Source organism: Nyctibius grandis, chromosome 3, assembly GCF_013368605.1.
Source record: "Nyctibius grandis isolate bNycGra1 chromosome 3, bNycGra1.pri, whole genome shotgun sequence".
In the NCBI taxonomy this organism is placed as follows: domain Eukaryota; kingdom Metazoa; phylum Chordata; class Aves; order Nyctibiiformes; family Nyctibiidae; genus Nyctibius; species Nyctibius grandis.
In genome coordinates, this window is record NC_090660.1 from 85,326,944 (window position 1) to 85,348,269 (window position 21,326).

General features: G+C 47.1%; 1 protein-coding gene and 1 non-coding gene across 2 annotated transcripts; one reads left to right on the forward strand and one right to left on the reverse strand.

The window, feature by feature from the left end:
* Window positions 1-6,873: 6,873 nt before the first annotated feature.
* On the reverse strand, window positions 6,874-18,427 carry FAM83A (family with sequence similarity 83 member A). Its single transcript, XM_068396964.1, is given in 8 exon segments — window positions 6,874-7,420; window positions 12,444-12,568; window positions 14,085-14,252; window positions 17,928-18,142; window positions 18,145-18,211; window positions 18,213-18,299; window positions 18,301-18,339; window positions 18,341-18,427. Coding segments are annotated over 8 exon segments (1,320 nt in total). The 5' UTR covers window positions 18,413-18,427.
* Window positions 18,428-20,699: 2,272 nt separating this feature from the next.
* On the forward strand, window positions 20,700-20,772 carry TRNAM-CAU (transfer RNA methionine (anticodon CAU)). Its single transcript has one exon. It is a non-coding gene; the product is annotated as a tRNA-Met (tRNA).
* The last annotated feature ends 554 nt before the right edge of the window (window positions 20,773-21,326 follow it).

Here is a 21,326-nt window from a genome sequence, read left to right on the forward strand (position 1 = left end):
AAGCTAGGAGGGTATTGAGAACATAACAGTGTTTTGGCCACCGCTGAGCAGTGCTCCTGCAGCATCAAGGCTGTCCCTCCAACACCCCCTCCCACCCCCAAAAGGCCGGTAGGCTGGGGTGGGCAAGAGCTTGGGAGGGGACATAGCTGGGACATAGCCAGGACAGCTGACCCAAGCTGACCAAAGAGATATTCCATACCCCATATGACGTTGTGCTCAGCAACATAAGCTAAGAGAAAGGGGGAGAGGAGGGGGCATTTGTCATTAAGGCGTTTGTCTTCCGGAGCAACCACTATGCGTACTGAGGCCCCACTGCCCAGGCTGTGGCTGGACATCGCCTGCTGATGGGAAGTAGAAAAGAAATCTTTTTTTGTTTTCTTTTGCTTCTGTGCGCAGCCTTTGCTTTTCTTTATTAAACTGCCTCTATCTGGACCCACAAGTTCTTTTTCATCTTATTTTCTTCCCCATGTCCAGATGAGGAGGGGAGTGATAGAGCGGCTGGGTGGGCACCATGCGGGCAGCCAAGGACAACCCAGCACAAAGGCCATACTGCCCCACCCTCCATTGTGACAGGGACCAGGCCAGCCTATAAAAGCCCGCGCTCGCCCACCCCTGGCCCGTTGCAGACGCTGTCTCTTCTCCTGCGTGGTGAAGGGAGGCAGCAGCTGACACAGGGTCAGGGGGCTCCTGCCCCTCGCAGACTAGGGAACGCGACCAGTGGTGACCATTGGCAGCAGCGTTTGGTGGCCGACAGCCCGCTCCCCGAGCCTTCAGCCATGGGGCGGAATGGTGCGGGCTGGGGGCCTGTGGCGCGCAGCTGCCCTTCTCCCCGTCGGGGCCCGGCACAGGCCCCCGGCCGCCCTGTGCGGAGGGACGAGCACCGGCAGGATCTGACGACCTCCCCAATTGAGCCTCGGTCTCTCCAGTTGGCGCTGCAGAAGAGACCTCCCAAAGGCCACAGCATGGGGCAGCAGATGACATGCCACGCTGTGGTGGGTGCTCTGCTCCAGTTGCCAGAGCCTGTGGGGAAGACCTGGTGCTTCCTGGCACCGCCCGCAGCCGTCTGCTGGAGCTGAACACCCACCTGCAGCAGGCCCTGCAAGACCTGCAGAGGCAACGTGGTGCCCTTGAGATGGAAAACCACCTCCTGAGAAAGAGCAGCTCTCCAGAAGCGTGCAGGGAGGCAGAAAGGCTCCAGCAGAAAATTGCTCAGCTAGCTGCCCTCAGTGAGCAGCTGGAAGACAGATGCAGGCATCTGCAGGAGACCATTGGGCACCTCATGAATCCTCCAGTTGCAGTGGCCATCCAAAGCTCTGCTGAGGAACCATGCATGACATCTTTTCCTCAGCAGAGGGCTGGAGAAGAGAGAGAGCCTGCTGCAGCTTTGCTGGCACAGCAGCGGCAGAATGAAGCCTCGCAGAAGGCGGCTGAGGAGCTCCAGGCCCAAGTGGCTCCAGATGACAAGGGCTCCTACGATGTGAGCAGCCTCAGCCAAAGGTGTCAACAGTTAGAAGTGCAGCTTCTGGAGAAGACGGATGAAAACATCAGACTGGCTGAAGAAAATTCTTGCCTCCATGAGCAGATGCACTGGGCAGAAAAGGTCCAAGCTGAAAATGCTGCCCTGAAGGGACAACTGGCGCAAGTGGCAGAGCTCCGAAATTCTGCCATCCAAGCCATAAGCCATCTTCAAAGCCAACTGGAAGCTGCCCAGAGCAAGCTGGAAGCCATGAGAGAAATGGCAGAAAGTGCTCAGAGAGAAGCAAAAATGGACCATTGTGAAGCCAGGCAACTCTTTGGAGTCCAGGTGAGCGAACCAGAGAATGGGTTTCAGAGCCCCTCAGAGTCAGCTTGGGCAGAGGACAGTCTTAGGTCCTGCCTTCTTTCAGAGGAGGACCCCATGAGTGATACAGAAGAACCTGAAGCAGATAAACAGTCCGTCATCCTGCAGGCTATAGGGCAACCACAGGGAAAGCTGTGAGCATCCATAGCTCGATACAGCTATCACAGAATCACAGAATCACAGAATGTTAGGGATTGGAAGGGACCTCGAAAGATCATCTAGTCCAATCCCCCTGCCGGGGCAGGATTGCCTAGACCATATCACACAGGAACGCGTCCAGGCGGGTTTTGAATGTCTCCAGAGAAGGAGACTCCACAACCTCTCTGGGCAGCCTGTTCCAGTGTTCAGTCACCCTTACAGTAAAGAAGTTTTTCCTCAAATTTAAGTCGAACCTCCTGTGCTCCAGCTTGCACCCATTGCCCCTTGTCCTGTCAAGGGATGTCACTGAGAAGAGCCTGGCTCCATCCTCTTGACACTTGCCCTTTACATATTTATAAACATTAATGAGGTCACCCCTCAGTCTCCTCTTCTCTAAGCTAAAGAGACCCAGCTCCCTCAGCCTCTCCTCATAAGGGAGATGTTCCACTCCCTTAATCATCTTCGTGGCTCTGCACTGGACTCTCTCTAGCAGTTCCCTGTCCTTCTTGAACTGAGGGGCCCAGAACAGGACACAATACTCCAGATGCGGCCTCACCAGGGCAGAGTAGAGGGGGAGGAGAACCTCTCTCGACCTGCTGACCACACCCCTTCTAATACACCCCAGGATGCCATTGGCCTTCTTGGCCACAAGGGCACACTGCTGGCTCATGGTCATCCTGTTGTCCACTAGGACCCCCAGGTCCCTTTCCCCTACGCTGGTCTCCAACAGCTCTGTCCCCAACTTGTACTGGTACATGGGGTTGTTCTTGCCCAGATGCAGGACTCTACACTTGCCCTTGTTATATTTCATTAAATTTCTCCCCGCCCAACTCTCCAGCCTGTCCAGGTCTCTCTGAATGGCTGCGCAGCCTTCCGTTGTGTCAGCCACTCCTCCCAGTTTTGTGTCATCAGCGAACTTGCTGACAGTGCACTCTAATCCCTCATCCAAGTCATTAATGAATATATTGAATAGAACTGGTCCCAGAACCGACCCTTGCGGAACTCCGCTAGACACAGACCTCCAACTGGACTCTGTCACATTGACCACTACTCTCTGGCTTCTTTCCTTCAGCCAGTTTACAATCCACCTCACTACCCGATCATCCAGACCACACTTCCCCAGTTTAGCTGCGAGGATGCTGTGGGAGACCGTGTCATGTCAAAAGCTATGATCCTTTTGATGGTACAGTGAGCAGCCTGAACCAGAGCTTCCTCTAACTGCTGGATGATACATTCACGTCTTTGGACAGATTGATGAAGATGGCTGGCCTGTGGAAGAGCTGGCGGATGGCACAAGAGGATTCACCGCCTCTGATTTTGCTGAAGAAGATTCGGATGACAACCTGGAAAACACGAACTGGAAAGATCCTCGTCATTATATTTTCTGCCTCTCACAGATTTTGGAGGAAGATGAAGAGGATCTAGATGTGGGTGATGGGGGCTAAAGAGCATAAATAAACATAGCCTCTGCAAACCTCCAGAATGTCTACAGAAGCGAATTTGTACTTCAGAGATGTGTTCTGGACTTCTAGATTTTGTAGAACGCGGGGACCTCTGGAGGGCAGCAGGGGCCTCCCACAGGCCCCAGCAAAGCCCGGATGAGGCCCTGGGGCACTCTCGAGGGTAACTAGGGGCCTTTGCAGGGTGTGACCCCAGAGCTGGATGCACGACTCCAGGTGGGGTCTTGTCAGAGCAGAGCAGAGCAGAGTGGAAGCAGCACCTCCGTCAACCTGCTGGCCACATTCTTGTGGTGCAGCCAGGACATGGTTGGCTTTCTGGGCTGCCAGTGCACATTGTCGGCTCACGTCCAGCTTTTCGTCCAGCAGTACTCCCAAGTTGTTCCCTGCAGTGCTGCTCTCAATCCCTTCATCCTCCAGCCTGTGTTGATACTGGGGATTGCCCCAAGCCCGGTGCAGGACCTTGCACTTGGTCTTGGTGAGCTTCACGGGGTTCACATGGCCCCTGCCTCCAGCATGTCCAGGTCCCTCTGGATGGCATCCCTTACCTCAAACCAATCAACTGCACCACTCAGCTTCGTGGCATACACAAACTTGCTGACCTTGCACTACACGGTAGCAGAGTTTATTCGAGACCTTTCCTTGCAGCAGAAGGGCCAGGTATGGCAGCATCCTGCCATGACCTTCCTGACAGGTAGCTTCTGCAGCTGCCTGTAACCACACATTCCCCTCATGAGTGAATGATCAAGCTTTTGGGGACCTGTTAACATTTTTGGCATAACTCATTGCTGAGATTTTAAAGTTTGATTATTTTCCATCAAAACTGAAATTCCATTCATTTGATTTTCAAGTTCAGCTGTTGTCAGAACTAGCACAAGCTGTACCCCAATCCAGGTCTGTAATCACCTCTTTGTAATTCGCAGTGCTCCTTCTGGTTTATTAGCTTGTCCCTTACCTAATTCTCATTAGTTATGTTCTCCAAAACTTCTGTAGGCAAACTATCTTGCCACAAGGAGATGAGAAGAGCTCCTTCATGGATTTCATGGGTCGTGTCCTGAGGATATAAAGGTTTCAGAGGCAGTGGTCTACAAACCTGTCCCCTTATCACCCTCTATGCCACACCCAGCTGGGCTACAACGGGATCAAGGACCTGAACCACATTTAAAAGAAAAATCTTAATTTGGCTCAGGGACGCATCTCTTTAATTCTGTTCCTGTTGATTTCAGAAGAAACAAAATTTGTTTCCTTTTCACCTGGACTCTGACTATATGGAAGTCATTCAGCTTTTGAAGAGAAGAGAGTACATTGGAGACATCAAGAGAATACGAAGAAAGAAAACAATCCTCAAAGGGATTTTAATGAAAGTCTTCGCTTTTATTTGAATGGTTGCCATATTTAGATAGTTAAGTAGAATTGTCATAGGAATGAAAATCAACTTTCCGTGCTTTCCAAGGAATACGAAAAATGTTGCTATGTACAGAATTTGCAATTATATGCAATAGTTTGTTGTTATTCTGGACTCTAAAATTTCATATGACAGGTAAAAATGTCCACACTGAAGCTACAGCAGGATGTCTCCATCCTGTACCTTTCATAATGTTCTGTAAACTTTACGGTATACTTTCAAAATGATTGCTCTTCCAAGGATGAGAAACCTTCCTCACCTGAGATCTCGCTGCTGCACAGAATTTTTATCATCCACAGCCCAATTAAGTTGTATTCCTTTTTGAGAAGTCAGGCACAATGGGTCAGATGTGCCAGTGTGTTTAGGTTTGTTTTCTGTTGGAGTCAGATGAAAGATGATATAAAGCAGGTGTAAAAAATAATCTACTGAGAAATTAATAGATCCTAGGCATCTAGTAACTTTGGGATTTGTGTGGAAATCCTTTGTTTCATGAATTTTCTTACTATTTTTTTGCCTTTTACTTACAAAACTTCCATTGTTTTCACGGATTATTTGGCAGAAAGTTTTTGTGCTTTTGGTTCAAGCTGCTGAACCTCTGTAACTCCCTCTGTATTCAATGGGCACTTATAATGGGAGTGGAACATCTCCCTTATGAGGAGAGGCTGAGGGAGCTGGGTCTCTTTAGCTTGGAGAAGAGGAGACTGAGGGGTGACCTCATTAATGTTTATAAATATGTAAAGGGCAAGTGTCAAGAGGATGGAGCCAGGCTCTTCTCAGTGACATCCCTTGACAGGACAAGGGGCAATGGGTGCAAGCTGGAACACAGGAGGTTCCACTTAAATATGAGGAAAAACTTCTTTACGGTGAGGGTGACTGAACACTGGAACAGGCTGCCCAGAGAGGTTGTGGAGTCTCCTTCTCTGGAGACATTCAAAACCCGCCTGGACGCGTTCCTGTGTGATATGGTCTAGGCAATCCTGCCCCGGCAGGGGGATTGGACTAGATGATCTTTCGAGGTCCCTTCCAATCCCTAACATTCTGTGATTCTGTGATTCTGTGATAAACACCCAGTTTCTCTTTAAAAATTAGAAACCTTGAAGAACTCTGAAATAAAGCATCGTTTTCTCTAACTTAACGTTCAATCAAATGACCACTGAGAGGATTTCTGAGATCCACGTGCTACTAAAGGAATTGGAACTCGGTCCTGGTGTGCTACTAGTAGGACTTTGCTTCTTTACTCAGCTTCATTTTCCAGTGTGAATCGACACAGCTGCTCTGCAATGAGGGAAATTTCTCTGAGCTGGTAGGATTGGAGGATTGTAACAAAGTGTGCTGGAACGCACGTGTGTTGCTAATGAGCGGAAGTGAGTGTACAGTGGCTGCCAGATGTCCTCCGTAACCCGAATTGTCAGTCTCAGTCCATGTCACAGTTAGCAGGCCCCTTCCTAGAAACCCTGTGAACAGACGTCCTTGCTGTGCACCTCAAGCAATCAGCTCGGAGACAGTGCCATGGTGGAAACTGCGCTTCCCCATCAACCCCACAGGAGTCCTCCTAAATCAAGATTAAGGTGCGATGACAGCACGAAGGCGGACTGCTGCTGCCAGCATCGCATTGGCTTGGCACGTAAATAGCAGCCTTCAGTCTGCTTATGCAAGTGCATAAAATGTGTAGTAATAAACTGTGACTTACCCCAGTTTCAGGTGCTCGGCCATATAAAAAACAGTTAACCGCCTGACTCTACTGGTACCCAAATATGCTACCAAGGACAGGTGTTAGGCAGCACCAGTGGTGCACTGTGAGCAGCATTATTTAGATGTGTTCTTCCTGGGATCGTGATGCACCCAAGGTTTACGTGTTAGCAGGCTTGGCTTTTTAATTAGGGAAACGAAGCTTCCACAAGCAGCAAAACAAAACAAGAGGCTTGAAATCATCCTCATTTTGTATTATACAGAATTTCTATATTCATCAGTACACAAGCGATTGCTAAACAGGTCCTCGCTACATTTACTTGCGATTCAAAACAAGGTGGTTATTATGCAAACAGGTTAGCTTTGTGGAGGCATCTCCAGGGTGAGCTTAACCCTGTCCTGTTTGGCTCCTCTTGTCTAAGTCTTATAGGTCTGTAAATGTTCATGTTGTTATACAGAACTGTGGAGTTGTCAGGCACGTAGTGTGGCTGGTAGTAGTTAGCTTGGATGGTCATCTGTGGTGGTGGGGGTGTGAATGAGACATAGCTGTGGAAGGAATTAACTCTATGGAGAGGTGTCTGGGGGGTGAAGTTGCTGCTGAATATGAGAGTTCTTGGGGGTTTCTTGGTCTGGTGGGTGCTGCCAGCTGAGAGGCTGCTGAAGGGATCAGAAAGAGTGTTAGTGCTTCCCTCGTTGCTGTCAGGGAGGCTGCACTGGGGGACGCAGCTCTTGCTGAAGAGGAAGGGCATGGTGCGCGGTGGAGACTTTGGTCCCCTCACTGGCTTGGACAGCGCATAAAGGTGTCGGAACTCTTCATCAAACAGCTCCACAACTTGACCTGTGAACTTGGAGAGGAGGTTGCGGTGAACCTGGCCGCATAACCACGTGAAGCTGGAAGGAGAGACAAGGTAAGGCTTAGTGTTAACATCAGCCATTAGGAACTAGAGATTTCCCTGCAGGGGTGGTGTGAAAGGCAAATGCGTTTTACTGCTGAAGCTTCTTGTCTAAACACAGGATGAAGATGGTGTCACAGTTGAATTTCAGGTCAGTTCACATCAGTGCTCTTTGACTTGGATCAAGCTTTGTTATTGCAGCTGCCTCTAAAACCTTCAAGAAACCTTGTAAAGTTATACAACCTCCTAGAGGGAGTGGTGATCCAGATCCACTGCAGGACTACATGGCAGATACAATAGCCAAGGTTTGGGTGTCTGTTCCATGGAAAGGAGTTTAGACCCCAATTTTGAGTACCTTTTCCATGCACAATGCTTAAATTAAGATCTTACCATGTCTTGTCTGCACACACATAATTTGTACCTTCCCTGCAGAATGCTATGCCAGTTGGTAACTCTCACCCACTCAAAACTGACATTAGAAAGACTAGTGAAAAATAACCATCCTTTGTTTTTATTTTGCCGTACTTTTTCTGCATTGGTGAAGAGAAATACATAAAAACCCAACCTCCCTGTCACATCCCACTCCCACAAAGCAAACCACCACACCTGACAAATGTTTATTTTCTTCACTACAGAGAAAATGACATTATAAATATTTCTTACAGCCTTTCCAAAAATAAAACTACTACTTTTCTATAAAGTAAGGGAGAAACACCACAATAGTTTTCATTCTGGTAGCCCAGAGACAAACCTTAGGATGCCCCATAGCTTTTAAAGTATTTCTTTTATGTGCTTCCCCAATCCACTTGGCAAACGTAAATTTGTGCTCTTTTACAAAACCGCAAGTCAGCTTGGTTGTGCAGTGCAGGCTGCATTGTCTGAGCAGCAGTGGCATCAATAAAATGAGCGTAGTTGAGAGAATGAAATATAATTACCCCCTGAGCTGACCGGGGCTCGAGCTGTGCAGCAGGGGATACAGAGCAGTGTTTGATTTGAACCTGAGGTTATTCTGTGTTGGTAAAACTCTGCCCTGGTTATTCCTGCATGACTTTATTAGCTACGCTGGATTTGCACAAGGATTGCTAAGAGCCAGATTTGGCTGTAGGTGTGTGCACTTTAAATCTTGTTCTTGTCATGTTTTGCCAAAACTCCTGTGAAACTCAGTGAGACTGACAGCCTGAGCTGACACTAAGGGAATAAAGACAGATGATTTACATCTGCCCGTCTGGAGCATTCTTAAAGAGGGTTGGGTTTAGGGCATACAGTGGTTGTATACTGTTGCTCCAGGAGCAAGGGGAGTAGTGAAGAAATCACTAGTTCGATGCCACTGGGCAACCCTACAATATATATTGTACATTTTATGATTGGACATGAAAATATACATTAAGTTACTACAATATAGGTACTTCTTATCCACTTTGTTCAAATAATTCTAAACGTGGACAAAACCTTGGGAGTCGAGGTAAACAGCACAGCAAGCTAACTCCCCACTGTGTGGCTAACTCTGCTGTGCTAGCTCAACATTGCCTTTATTCACTAAGAAGCACTCTCTAAACCTTTGCATGTCCTTCATCGAACTGTTAAGGAGATAATAAGCCAGGAACAAATATAAAAACACCCACAATTAGTCTGGGATATCTATGCTGAAGGTTACAAACTCATGAAAGGGATGAGGTGTGGAGTGGCAGGTTTATACTTTATGTGCTAAAAATATATCTAGTTTAAAAAAGAAAATCTAGAGAGAAATAAAAATCAATTACACTTAGAAATGGCTTTTAAAAACCCAACAAAAACAGAGGAAAAATTTGTTGCACCCAGTTTTGCTAATTTACTCCCACTTGTAACTTCCTGGAGTACCTGATGTACAGATACTCATTTGTGGCTCATCAATCTTATCTGCAGAGAAAGTTGGAGCCAATTAATAGCCCAAAGATTCTCCATGGACTGACGGCAGAAGGATCAGCTGTAAAGTAACAACAAGAGACCTGCGTGATTTTAGACAAAGGTTTGTGGACTTCATGGAATGAGTCACAGCAATTTACATTCTGTGCACTTTGCTGAAGAACAAAGCAGAACTTGACATAAAGACTTAACAGGTTTTCATTGGCTTCATTCTAAGAGAAAATTCATTGTTTACATTTTAGGCCCTGTTTTGCTCCTCAGTTTATGGTTCCTTGTGCTCTTTTGGGAAAGGCTCAGAGAAGTCTGTTATTGTCACTCTCTGCCCAGAAAGATCATTTTTTCTACCAGGCCTCTTTGAGTGAAGCACATCAGAAAGAAGAGAAAGCACAAAGAAATACTGCTTAGCTTGGGGCCAAAGCTGGATCCCAAATTCAGTCATTAATAGATACTTCTCAGCTGTCTTTCCAGGGCTTTGTCCCAAAACCGATGTCCTGATTCAGATCCTTTCATTTATGATTGTCTGAATCAAAACCCACCTCCCCTATCCAATCTTCATTTGCACTGGACTTTTTTCTGAGTGTACCCTCTGCATTACTGCGGCTGCAGTTCTCATCCCTTGTGTTTACAGTGCTATAGTAACATGCAGCATTACACGTATTTAATCTGAAACAGGAGGACTGGGTTTTTCAGCTGAGCTCAGGTTTGAGATAACCTATGCGTTAGTGTTGCCTGCTGGTGGGATAACCTCTGTGTGAGAAGCCTGCCCCAACTGAACCAATGCTCTCGGCAAACCACCCCAGTGTTAGATGTTAAGATACTGGCCCTGAAGAGGCTGGTGGCTTTCAGAGTGGCACCTGGGGAGGTACTCAGCTGCCCTGGAGGATCAAGGTCTATGCTTTCTGCTGTTTTATTTTTGCCTTCTTTAGGAGCACTGAGTTCATGCACTATCTAACCTCAAATTAATTAAAAAAAAGAATAACTTAGTTATCATAGGATGGAGTAGCGTAACACAGAGACAGCAAAACTAAATACTGCATCTGAACCCACCATAGATACTGGCAATAAAAATTGAGAGGAAAATGGTAACATAAAACACTTACTCATGCCTGTACTTGTGCAGACATGTGGCTGGAACAGCCTTCAGAAGCTTCTCAGCTCCAGCCTGCCCTGTGTGGCAGGACCACATTTATCCACACTGACCCAAGCAATGGCTTTTTAATGTGGTTTTAAAAACCACTCCAGAGCAGGAGATGCCACAGACTCGGTGGTGGTTCCTTTGCCTCTAACTAGTTGCCAGCTTCAGTCCTCTTCATTGTCCATTGGGCAAACATATTTCATCCATGAACACTTTGGCTAGAAGCAGTAAGCCAGGGTCCCTTTTAGAGCAGTATGTTCTGAAGGGCTATTTTATTTCCTCAGCTTGTTCCCCAAACCACTATTACAAAGTCATGCAGAGCACAGCACTTAGGTGAAATTTGCTGTCATATTAGTTTTAAGATCTTTTGTATTAGTTTTAATTTTGCAATTTGATTTCCAACAAATGCATTGCAGAAGAGTTTGGGACCATTTTACTCAATATCATTCTTGTTTATACCTGCAAAGGTTGCTGGATAAGGTTTAGAGATAACAGAAAACTTTCAGATTAATAAAGTGAGAGCTAGCAAGCCTACAGAAATGCCACATACTGATAGCCAGCTATAACCCATGTGAATCTGCAAACTGGTGCTGAGCATGATAAAGTTAAATAGCGTACAGATTTGATCCTCGCCACCCTCTCTGCTTGCTTGCTGCATAGGGGACTATGTAGTTTGACAAGGCTCTTGAGGTTAGAAGATATTGCAATAGCAGTAGAGAATGACAGAAGTGACTCTGCACAGAACTTCGAGGGGTTTTGAGGGTTTTTTTTAGGATTGAAAAGAGAAGCCAAAAGGAAGCTTCTTGGCTAAAGAAAATAGATCTTGTTCTGTCCTCCTTCTCGCACACATCCTTCACTTCTACTCTCTATATAAATCTGCTGTTGCATTTCTACACAACTTCGGTGAGGGACTAAAAAAAACCTGAATGAACAAGAAAACCACAGAGTGGCCAATAAAAAAAAACCCTACTCTGCGTGTTCACTTATTTTTGTCTGATGGTTCATTTCAAAACTGAATGAAAACTGGATGCCTGCCTCTGTGGACAGCTGAGCTCCTGCAGCCTATGCTAACCTCACGTATTCACCTTTACCTTCGTTACTATACTTATATAATCTTCCTGGCGGCACAGTTTTATCGGACTAGAGGCATGTAAGCCTCCAAATCATAAACAGGGATTAAGAAAAACAATCATCTCACCCTTTTAATTAAATAATCACCTCTGTATTTATTTTCTCTCATCTTTTTGTATCTGGATTTCTAGGATACACTTGGTCATTTGTGAAGCTTATCTATGTAGTCATGAGGCACAGGAACTTTATTTGATGCAAGCTCAGAGTCTCCTGAAATTCCCTGACCTGAGGATCTTGGATCTTAATTTAAAACATAGTTGTTGAGATGCTACATCCTCCATCTGAAATAATTATAGCAGCACAAAAGTGGAGAGTTACAGATTCAGATCACAAAAAGAAAAAAAAGGGAAAAAAAAGGGAAGGTACAACAGTTGTGTAGACACATACTGCCTACCCATTAATGAAACACAAGAAAAAACAGTATTTCTGTTTTCCCTTTAATCAGTAAACTTGTCACATGGAGAACAAATCCTCAGATAAGCTGAGTGACATATGCTACATTAAGGGATCCTGGGGGAGATGGAAATGTATCATGTCTCATCATCACAGCATCTGAGAACCCAAACAATGAGGAAAGCAAAGCATAATATTAAGCTATACATATTTCTAGTTCTGCTCCAGGGCTGCACTGGCAAAGTTGTTTACATTAGTTTCTGAACATTTAAATTAAATACCATGCTCCATAAAGAACTAACATCAGCTTTAAAGCAAGTTAAATTGATTATTGAAAAATGGCACATATTTGAAAAAAAAACTTTTCACCCGTACAAAAATTGCCACAGCGCTTTTATGTGAAGTAATATTAAAGATCATAAAAGAGCACCTAGACATGAACTGCAATGGCTTATCTCACCTGTAAGATCCAGAGAGCACGTATCTCCAGTCAGAGATAAGAAATTTTTCTTGTATTTGTCCTGAAAATTTCCTGCCTGATTTGGCACAGTAAACCTCTCCAGTAACACTGCGGACTGAAATATTCTGTAAAGAAAAAAAAAAATTAAGACAATGAATTCCTTTTTTTTAAATTAAAAATCAGAAGGAAAGGGCCTTTTCCCCCCACTGCCTTTAGCTCTTCACTTCCCCAATGTCTGTTATGATTTCTCCATGGACTCTCCAGTGTTATATTTGAAGGTCTGGGGCTAGAGGAAACCTAACCAAGCTCTCTCACCTGCCACAGGGTTACTTGTTTCTATGGGGATATAAACCTGCATGGAAATTCACGCAGAAGGAGCTGTGCTGTGTAACAATAACTGATGCTACCCCTACTGAAATGAGTACAAGACATAGCAGAGAGCAGTCTGTTGCCTCCGCTGACACCCCAGCAACAATTTGCTCTAGCTGTAAGCTCTCTTGTTTTATGTTGGCTATGGCACAATACAGCAGGGCAAAACCTGTGCTCTTCCAGTCCACCTGGGCCTGCAAGGACATACATGCTGCTCTTCTAGTGCAGCCCAGACAAATGCCGTCCTGCAGGATCAGATGCAAGTACACACATGAACAGAGAAGCGGGTCAATTCGACCCACGCGATGCTCTGCACGGTCTTTGTACTGGAGCAAGTGCATTTAAGGCAGGCCAGGCACCCAGACCTGACTCTGCTGTCTGTACGCACACTTTGCAGAATGAAGGCCTTAGCAAATGAGTGGCACCAAGGATTTGGCTCACACATCGTTGAAGCCTGTACATTGTAGCAGCATATTTACAATAAATAGCACAGGATTGTTCTTCCCGAGGAGTGAGGGTTTACAGACATGCAAACACTGTTATGAGCATGTTTTATTAATTTCAGTGTCTTTATACATTTGTGATGGAATTCAGCTGTTGAAACACTGGTGTCTGGTGCACGTGAGATGCCCTCAGGTCTCCTGCCCGCCCTCCAGCTGCCGTTCCAGAAGGCTGCTGCCTCTGCAGTATCAGCCATCCCCATGAAGATGCTACAGGTGCTCTACAGCATCTCAGGCAACAACTGAAATGGTCCTGAGGAGGTTATTTTTAAGGTCTGTTCCCTCTGGCAGAGATGAAGCTGGACTAAGCTAACAGGCAGCTAAAGTTGAGGCATTATCTTTAAAATGGAGCTTTAACAACATGTTTTATCAGAAACCACCTAATGCAACCAAGGTATCACCATGCAAGAGAGTTTTGTGTGCCCGCTACCTGTGGCTGCCAGACCACAGCTGCTGCAGAGCTGTTTAAACAGAAGCAGTCGCAATGCTTGTGTTAGAAAAACTCTACTAGGGGACTTAAGCTCTGTTTAAGACTTCAGGGCCCAGGTTAGTTTCATCTAAGGACCTAATGGAAATGCCTTACCTGTAATATCCCTGGAAAAATGTAGGCATCTTCTGAGGGGAATTAGGTGCGCTAACGCTACATCTGGAAATCTCTTGCTCCCTTTTAATTACAAGGTGGACAGACCCGAGCATGACCATGCTTCTAGCTCAGAGTGCCTGAAGTTAGGCAGATGAATCTGAGCCTAAGAGCCTCACAGAGCTACAGTACCTTGAAGAGGTCCTCAGCAATTTGCAACTTGTCGCACATCTCCGAGAAGAGATTTATATTGCCATGATCAAGCAACAGGTAGACAAACACCATGCGCTTGTTAGCTGCCTCCAGGAGGTCACAAAGAATCTCAGTGTCTGTGAACACATCCATCACGATAGCTAGCACCTAGCAGGGAAAAAGCAGAGGCATTGGCAGAGTCAATTTACATAACTTAAGGTTGCCTGTGAGGCACTGAAATGTAGTTTATTTTTTTTTTAAATATTCCAACAAACACAAATCTTCGGAGATATATGTGGACATTTCTTCTGGTTTTCTCCCTAAGTACCTGAATCAGTAAATTGATGAGAGATATTGCGTCGCTGTTTTATTGCTCATATAAAGCCAATATAACATGCAACATACGCACTTCAGTTAAGTTCTTTTAATCATAAAACACAAGATGACCCATGAATTTGTACATGAGATTTCAGCACTAGGAAATACATTGAAGTGCTAATCGGAGAATAACAAGGCTGTAGCTTAAATAAGAGACCACAGCCCTTGCCAAATGGCTGACTCGCTTTCGTAAGTCACATGCATTTGGCAAGAATCACTGATGACGCTTTCTCTGTTATGACTTACACCTGGAATGGTCTTGGCTTTAAATCCTCACTTTGTCGTTGGTGGTGGGGTGACAGACTGCAACAGCTCCATCTCTTTTTGGTTTTTATAATGATTTATAAACTAATTGTTTCACTTTAACCATACAAACATGCTTCCCAATTCACAACTGGCAGGACAGTGTGTAAAAGTCTTATGACTGGGCATAAAAGCCCCAACAGCTACTTAAATGCACAGCCTCCAGCCAGCACAGGTCGAGGGAACAGTAAGTGTGATATAAACCCACTTCCATAGTCCAGCCCCTACACTCAGCATTGGGCACAGCCTCATGAAGGCGCTGGTCTTCCTTGATATCTGCTATTGCCCATGGGAAGGGTCATCTCCGTAGGGCAATTCAGCCCAGCTGCTACCTGATGTATCTTCATAAGGTGCCTATTTCTCCAGGGACTAGAAAGAGAACCCTGGATAATTGCATTCACAGGTGTCCTGGTTTAGCCTAAACCAGGCCAATTTCCTTTCATTGATTTTTACTTTCAGCTAAGTCTCTTCTAAGTAACTGCACTTTCTGGAAGTAACTGCATGTTTTGCAGACAGTGTCTGCTTCTAGGACTGATAACACTCGAAGTTTGTAGTTATCACTGAGGCACCGGTAGGGATTGTTATGGAGAAAGGCTCTTGCTGTACTTAGTCTTAGAGAAACCAAGGTCACTGCTAAATTCTTCCCTGCTTACGAGTGAAGAGCCGAAGGGGGGTCGCACCTGCAGGGAGGAGCGGACAGGGCAGGTGACCCAAAATTGACCAATGAAGGTATTCCATCCCATACGCGTCATTCTCAGTATAAAGCGGGGGGATCACGAGGGTCTCGCTCTCTTGCCCCTTCCGCCTTTTCCCTTGCTGCTTCTGCTGTGTTTGGGTGTTTCTGCTGCTTCGGGCTGCTTCTGCGGCTTGAGCCTTTGGCCAGTGTCCAAGGAGGACTCTGTTTTCCTGCTGCCCCCGATCCTGAGCTGTGCATCCCTGAATCCAGCTCTCGACCATCGCTGGGCCCAGCCTGGGCCTTCCCGGAGCCTGCCCTGCAGTGCCGGTGGTGACATGGCCGACATCGGGGGAGCTCGATCTTGGTTTTGTATATATATTTGTATATATTTGATTATTCCAATATTATTATTATATTTTTTTCTTCATTATTATAGTTTATTAAAACTGTTTTAACTTTCCAACCCGTAAGTCCTCTCTCCTTTTCCCTTTCCCTTTAAACCATGACAACAGGATATCACCTTCAATCAAAGCAAACTTTACAGTGTCTCTGCAGATCTGTCTTACTAATTGCTTCCAACTTGCACTGACTCTTCCTCCAAAGCCTGTGCCCACACCTGCCCGCAAGCTTAATCCCTTCACACCCACGAGGAAAACCTACAAGACCAAGCACATTCTTTGCAGCCAGCACCCTGTTCAGGCAAGCCAAATTATTCGCAGAGCAGTGAGGATCCCACACCTTCCTTCTGCTGCCAAAGCATGGTGCTTCAGAAAGGGCCTTGCCAGTGCTAGGAAAGTGGCACAATTATGTCTAGTATCTCACATCCACACTTACTGTTAACCCACCTTGTCTTTTTAAACGGCACAATACTGCATCCAGCCTCACTGTAGCTCCAGACCACTCTCTCTAGCACTGCTTTTTCGCCAGCCGTTCCCAATTTGTATTTCTGCACCTGACTTTCCTCTCTTACTTGCAGTACTTCTCGTTTCTTTTGCCCAAATTTCATTTTATGATTCACACCTACTCCACAAATGCATTAAGATTATAAAACTACTTGCCAATCCTTTGCAGTTTGATGTCCTCCACAAACACAGTCTTTATTCTGTTGTTTTAAGACGTTAATGGATATACCAAATACTAGGCTATCCAGGACAGACCCTTATCAGACACTAGCTAATAAATGCTGCCACAGAAAAACTGTACTCAAAAAGCAGTTTCCAAATTTATACTGTAAGTGTCGCTCCAGCACCCTCTTGTAATGTAAATTAGATGTTTAAGAAGGTCACGTGAACCATGGATTTATATTACATTTCCCACTTTTTCCCCTACAAGTTTTCTCCTCTTGGGACAGAAAATTGGCCTGGGTTGATACTTTACCTGACGTGTATTTTATTATTCCAGAGACATTTCTTCTGTTACTGTATCTTTCTGATACTGCCAACTTAAAATGACTGTTTCTATAATTCCCTTGATGTGCTGAGCACTTGTAGCCTTCACAGGGCGGTTGCCAACGGGGATTCTTCTCCTCTGCCATTACACCTCAGTGTTATCAGACCCAGCACTTGCTCTTGCAGGAGAATAATAAAGCGAAAGTCCGTAACTCCAGCAGGCTCCGGAGCCTGTGCTGAACAGCAGGCACTACAGCCTGGTTTTATTCCTGAGCTGTGAAACGTTAGTGGCATCTTGAGTTTATACATGGGGGAAAACTCCTGGATGTCCTGAAATGTCAAATATATTTTTTCCAGGAAAAGCAGGGATAGCTGCAGAACACACATGACAGAGGCTTTTTTGTGCACCCTCCAGCTGCTCAGCTTCTGGTTTCCCAGCACATGGGCAAGCCTGGCGTTGTGGCTGGCACCTCTCTGCAGCCCCCCTGGCACTTGTCTGTTGTCAGGGGCATCACATCACTTTTCCCATGTGGCCAAGTTATGCTGCAGAGGTCTCTGTATGGAGCCCACGTGGCATTTTTTAGTGACACTGACAACATATTAGGGATGAAAGGTCTTTTTTCTGATAACTTCATTCCTTTGGGGATGGCTGCTGGCACACCAGACAGACATGCCCTTCTCCAGGGTCCCCTTCACCCACATCCCCTAAAACAATCACTAGTGGCTCAGAGCTTGCTTTAGCTTAATTCTCATTACTGGTGCAATGGTATGAACAGAGCAAACCATCCTGCTGGTGATGCATGAGAAGGGACAGAGCCCAGCTGCCCTTTCTGCGGCACATTTGCTCTGCTAGGTTAATGGGAGTTTAAAAGAAGAGGGAATGCTTTTTTTTGAATCACCAACATAAAAAAGTGTTGGTGTCAGTACAAAAAAAAAGCTCTGCCTGTGTTCAACAACGGGCTCTTTACAGCCACTTTCTAGAGCAAAGCTGCACTTCATCACACAAGGCTGGCTCAGATCAAACACCACCTTTACCTTACCTTTTAAGAGCAGAAAAGACAACAGAGTGCAGAGGGAACAGCAATTCTCTCCCCCTACCTGAGTGGTCTTGTTGATGTACCGGCGTATGATGTCTCTAATGTTGCTGTTCTTCTCTGTTTGGAATACACAGTGGCGGTGGATTTTTCCCTTTAAATAGGGTTTCTCTGCTGTAATCCAGGTGTGCAGCAGAGCTGGCTCACTGCTGTCAGAAATGGTGGGGAAGTAGGTCCCTGAAGGGAGCGACCCGGCATCGTTCTGCTTTGGTGCAGCGCCCCATCAGCGGCCAAAGACTCCTGAGCATAATAGGACTCCCTGGCGTTATCCTTGATGTACTGAGCTTCCCACCGAGGAGAGGAAATCCACCTCGCCCTCTTTGCTTAAGTTTCGAGGTAAGAGTCTGTTCCCACCATCCAGGAAGGCGTCGGTGGCCCAGCCTTATGCTTTCATTGTGGCTGAAATCTGCTTTTGTTCAGCTTCGGAGACTGGTTCTTGATATCCTCCAGCCTTTTCCTTATCTTGCCCATGTGTCTGGAGTGGCTCATGGCTCTTTGTCGCAGCAGGCGGTCTGGCGGGCGGGCACCACGCATATGCGCGGCGCAGGCAGAGCAATCGTCCTTCTTGTTTGGAGACTGCATTCTGGCATGAAATCGCCTCGGCTGAGCGGATTAACTATGAATAAAAAATAAAGAGATCTTACTACCTCAGGCAAATTTCACACTCCCTGATTTCGTTGGTACGATTATCTTCAAAAAAAACCCTGAACCTCGCTGCTCAGGTGGTGGTGTACTTATGGGCAACAATCTGCTTCCAGATGGGACACAAGTGCAAAGTTGATTAGATTGCTTATCTGAGAGGCACCCAACCTCAACCCCCAGGGCATACGAAGGATTCGAAGCCAATTACCAGGGCCGTCTGATTCGGCTGTATTTCCCTTCCTGTCGCATCCTGTGAAATGTGAGCGAGGAAAGCACTCAAGCAAAAGCAGGTACGTTCCCAAGCATCGTTGCACAATCTTCAAAACAGCTTGAGGCTTCTCTGTCTTCTCATAGTATTCGTTAGGGAGCAAAAACAACTCTGACATTGAACTGGGACAGAGGACATCAGCCATGTCCATAGCTTCAGAAGAGCAGAAAGGCTCACGGACTCTTGTCTGCACCTACATGCTGTCAGGCAGGCTTAAAAATAGACTTGAACTTCATCACTGTGCCCCATTCGTAGTGTGTTGCTATTACCATAAACGATTCACTCATATATTTCCTTAAAGCTTTGTGACTACGCCATCCTATTAAAAATAAAAGTAACCCATTCCCAAACATCCTGAATATTATGTGGAGGGAGGGTTGTTGAGCTGGCCTCAAAGCATCAGAAATACAAACACTCATCACTTGATTGTGCACATTTAGGGCTGTTTGGTTGGTTTCTTTTTTTTTTTTTTTTTTTCCAGGCTGCATCTTCTAGAGTCACGTTGTCCCCGTGGCAGCTCGGCTGCTGTGTCATTAGCAGGACGGAGGCGCAGGTTCGCAGCAGGGTGAGAGGTTCAGTGCCTCCAGGGAGCTGGGCTGACTGGGTGTGACTGCGCCGGGGCGAGGAGAGGCAGGGTGGGAAGGCACCCTGCCTGAGGTACGCCATAAATACCTGTGTGCATGCTTTTACGCAGAGGCACGTGTGACACAGTTTTCTCACGCAGGTTGAGTTTGCCCTTGCCTTGTGTAGCTCTGCATCAGTAAACTGGCATGCCACACCTCTGGAGAGGAGTACAGGATCAAGGGGACACACCAGTCTGGGCTCTTGCAACAGGGGTACGGGCTGCTGAGAGCACAGCTGAGTGGGAAAGGGGTCCCGCTGCTCTGACCAATGTGCTCGGGAACTTGGATGTCTTCAGGACCGCTCGGAGTAACACAGGCCCAGTTTTTCCAGGGCAGTTTCCCAGATTCTGAATCTGTGTCTATGTCAGATGCCTTATGGGACAAAAAAATGTAATTATACGTGAGGATGACACAAACATATATATGTGAAAAGAGAAAGGGGTATGAAATGGTTCAGATTTTAATCCTGGAGCCACAGAGGGGAGGAAACACCCACCTGGGGTCCGAGGAGAGGTGGCGAGGCCTGTTTCCGAGCCCCTGGTGTGATTTTAGAAACCATCCCGTCCCTCCCCCGCCCCCGACATCCTCCTGCTAAGCTGTCAGACGCGGCCAGAAGTCACTAATTATCTACTGATCTGTTCTTGCACAATTATGCCGAAAATGATTCTGCCTAATTAACCTGACGTGCAAGATTGTGCCCTGTCAACGCTGATTTGGGCCTCCCTGCACCCAGCACGGCTGTCACTCTTCGCCCCGGCCGGGGCCAGTGCTGTCACCTCGGGGTCCCACACTGTTATACCCAGTGTCACACATGGTCTACCCCAATGTCCCACACAGTCAACCCTGGTCCCCACACGGTCACAGCAGGGTCCCACGCAGCCACTCAAGGTTGTCACCACAGGCTCCCACACTGTCACCAATCGGGACCCACACGGTCACCCTGGAGCTCCAGAGTCACCACAAAAGCCCCTACACCGTCTCCACAGGGGCCCACTCTTGTCATGTGGGGTCCACACGGCCACTGCGAGGACCCACGCCGTCACCGCGAGGCCTTCCGACAGGGAGTCCGCTAGAGCAGTCCGGAGGAAGGGCCGTTGCCGTCTGTCCCTCCCGCCCCTCGTCCTCCCGCGGCGCAGGCTGAGGCGGCCTGCCGGGCGCAGAGCAGCCCTGGCGGGCGAGAGGCAGCCGGAGCGGGGGCCGAGGGGCAGTGTCGAGACCCAGTGCGGGGAGGTGCTTTCCAGCCGCCTCGTTAGCGCAGTAGGTAGCGCGTCAGTCTCATAATCTGAAGGTCGTGAGTTCGATCCTCACACGGGGCAAAGGCGAAAATCTGTTTTTTTTCCCCGGGGCGAACGAGCCTTTCCTGGCCGCTCCGGGGCCCGCGCCGTGTCTGCGGCTGCCGGCCCAGCATTTTAGCTGTGACAAAACCGTACAAAACTGCTGTCTAACCCCTCAGCGTTGTCGTTGCTGTCGGGGTTTACCAAGCTGTAGTTCCAGGGCAAGGGCCTGTGTCTCCTGGTTGTGGCTCACGGAAATAAGTTTCACAGCATACATTGTTCAAACATGCGCTTTGGCAGAGGTTTTCTGCATTTGGAGCTGGCTGCAGGCCCATCTCAGCATTTGGGAGTGGGGAAATGGGTCCCACTCCTGTGGTGGGCTGTGGGGTGAACCCAGGCACAGGCAGGGCTGAGGGGTCCCGCAGCAGCAGGAAGGGACAAGGAGCTGCTACGGGGCACGACAGGGGCCCTGGCTCCCGCCTGCTGGAGACAACGATGGTTTGTGCACGTTTACAGCTTTAATGTTTTCCCAAACCATGAGTGTGTACACATACGGCCCAAGGTGCTAGCAAAAAACCTCGTGGGTTTATTTTTTC